Consider the following 2,606-nt stretch of genomic DNA (forward strand, 5'->3'; position numbering starts at 1 on the left):
CTTGTATTTTGCATGTGCGCGCACACTTAGTCACAAGTTTGACATTTTTGGCGGTTGGCAAATTTGTAACTAAGTGTGCGTGCACATTCAAAATACAAGCACTGTGTGCGACGCACATTGAGTGTGAGTGTGCACACTACTGTGTGCGTGCACTGACAGAGTGAAAATAACAGCCCTGTATGGGAGCCATACTTTCATGCTACCGTAATGACGTGAAACTTTGCACAGGCTATTTTTTACATTAATAACATTCTGAAAGTTTGAAGAAATATCAATCAAAATTAGGGTTACCTCCTATACAAAATTTTCAATTTTTGGCTCAAAAACGAATATTTTGTATGGTAGGTACTGTGAAAAATCTTTTCCGAGTACTTCTGCTATTAAATTACAACACATTTTTTGGCCTCAAACTTAACGTCGCCTGAAAGGCTTGAAAAATCAAACAAATATTATTTTGAACTAGCTTAATAGAATACGCATCTACCACCGTGCGGAAAAGTTGGTCTTACTCATGTAAGACTCTTTATTTTTATTATTATTTCTCAATTCAGTGTCGCAATTTTTATGTTTTCAGCTATTCATTGCTACGGATAAGTAATTCAAAATGTATTACACAAAATTAACGTTAACGTGGTTTAACTTCTTGAAGTGAATTGAAATAAACATACATTTAGAAAAGAAAATCAAAATTAAATTGCTAGTTGAGATGTCTCTTTCTGAAAGTGATGCCTTTTTAATCCTTGGTTTGAAACAATGGACCCACTGCGTTTGCTCTTCTTAAATGGCCAATTTTCCAAAATAAATGAATGGTGGCGAAATAAACGAGCTCGATAATGCTAAATACAGAAATGCCCATAAATAATCCAAGCAGACCGCCACAATACGCCAAAAAATCAGCAAAACTTAATGTTTCATTCCTTGTCTTTTTCTTTACATCAAAGCCAAAATTGATGCCAGATGCGAACACTTTGGATCTACAATAAAAAAAGAGAAACAATTTTATTCATGTTTGGAGTTGTTGATAAAGGGTGACCCAATAGGATTGATAGGTTTTCCAATGAAGATATGTCGAGACCTGTCAATGCTATATTTGATATTTATGTGTCAAAATATTCAGCATAGTTTACAGTTTTACCATGAAATGCTGCGGAAAGCATTTTTTCTTAATTTTCACCCCAACTGCAATATTTTGACACATGAATTTCAAATATAGCATTGAAAGTTGACTGGCCCCCAAAACACAAATTTTTCATCCAAATCGTTTGAAACTTCACCAGTGGCAAGTGTTTGATGGAAAGTGACGATTACCATCAATTTTAAGTCGATATGGTTGTGCGAAGATATTTTTATTTTAACTGACAATGACATTTTTCAATGAATTCACATAATGACCTACCGAGCTCTTTCGGCACCATCTAGCGTTGAGCTATATGCATGAAACTTTACACACATTATTTGCACGCCATATGGAATAGTATTTCGGGGTAAGAGCGAAAAAATTTCAACTTTTGTGTTTTGGGGGCCAGTCAATTTGACAGGTCTCGAGATATCTTCATTGGAAAACCTGTCATTCCTATTGGGGCACCCTTTATTTTCACGGCAATTAACACTAATCGCAATTTGAATTTGTTGAATTAATTTAATCGTAATAGTTATATACTCTGAAGGCCATCCGAAAAATGGCTTTAAATTTTCAAAATCCATCTGAGTCCTCCAAATTGTTGCTTGGTATTTGATGAGTGTACATGCGGGCATACAATTGCATTTATTACGAAACATTTCGCCCTTTTTGGTAGTGAAAAGTTGCCTTTGGGCTAGTTTTAGACAGTTTGTTCGTAATCCACCACAGATACGTGTGTTTTTATCCCCTGCAAAGTGAAACAATTCTATTTTCACATCAAATCGAACATAACAAGTGCACATCGACACATACTTGGCATCGAAAATTTTACGCATCCGCACCCGTTTCTAGTGAAATTGGTCAAACATTCCTCTTCACAGTTGATTTGCGAATAAATTCTAAAGAAAGCCAACTGGCGCTCCGATTGATAGAAACATTTTCGTTGATCAGATGTGTAGCGCCGAATGTTGTCTGACGTTGTTGACAATTCGGGTTTAATAAGAATTCGGGTAGCTTCCGAATGTTGTAGTTGAATGTAGTTACTTGAAACTTTCAATGCATCACCAGGCGTGGTAAAAATGACTTTAAATTCTCCGTAAAACCCGCTGCATTTGTAGTCGATGTCGCTTTTGTTAGTAACAAAGGTCAAAGAAATAACACCAATTGATATGGGAATTGGATATTCTCTTCCACTAAATGAATTTTTATATCCGGTATCCAAGGTCCATTGTGACACATTGGGATTGTGTTTAATGAACATCATTTCCGAAGCCACTCTTCAATCAAAACAGTTAAGAAATATAAGTAATTTCAATCCATAACTTCAAGAATAAAAAAATTGTTGATCAGATCTTGCACTGAGATATTTGGAGTCAACAAATATGGTTCTGCTGATTAAGAAGTGACAAAAATATGTCAGTACATTTTCTGATGTTGAACAATAAGGTGAACATACTGATCGGTGTATATTTCATGTGAATTCAAA

The 2,606-nt window shown here is 35.3% G+C and overlaps 1 protein-coding gene across 1 annotated transcript; it reads right to left on the reverse strand.

Moving 5' to 3' along the window:
- Positions 1–733: 733 nt before the first annotated feature.
- On the reverse strand, positions 734–2,384 carry LOC116351529 (pickpocket protein 28-like). Its single transcript, XM_031783652.1, has 3 exons — positions 1,934–2,384; positions 1,661–1,868; positions 734–974 (listed from the first exon to the last, which is right to left on the reverse strand). The coding sequence occupies exons 1-3, from the start codon at positions 2,382–2,384 to the stop codon at positions 734–736; spliced, it is 900 nt and encodes a 299-aa protein (XP_031639512.1).
- Between the last annotated feature and the right edge of the window lie 222 nt (positions 2,385–2,606).

This window comes from Contarinia nasturtii, unplaced genomic scaffold (genome assembly GCF_009176525.2).
Source record: "Contarinia nasturtii isolate CC-2019 unplaced genomic scaffold, AAFC_CNas_1.1 Cnas_scaffold_5601, whole genome shotgun sequence".
Classification (NCBI taxonomy): Eukaryota; Metazoa; Arthropoda; class Insecta; order Diptera; family Cecidomyiidae; genus Contarinia; species Contarinia nasturtii.

Coding starts and splice junctions, on each gene's coding strand:
- LOC116351529 (XM_031783652.1), bottom strand. CDS start 2,384: ATGATGTTCATTAAACACAATCCCAATGTGTCACAATGGACCTTGGAT. Junction 1,869..1,933: donor CGTAAAATTTTCGATGCCAA/GTATGTGTCGAT, acceptor TTCACTTTGCAG/GGGATAAAAACACACGTATC. Junction 975..1,660: donor TTTTTCGGATGGCCTTCAGA/GTATATAACTAT, acceptor TTTTTATTGTAG/ATCCAAAGTGTTCGCATCTG.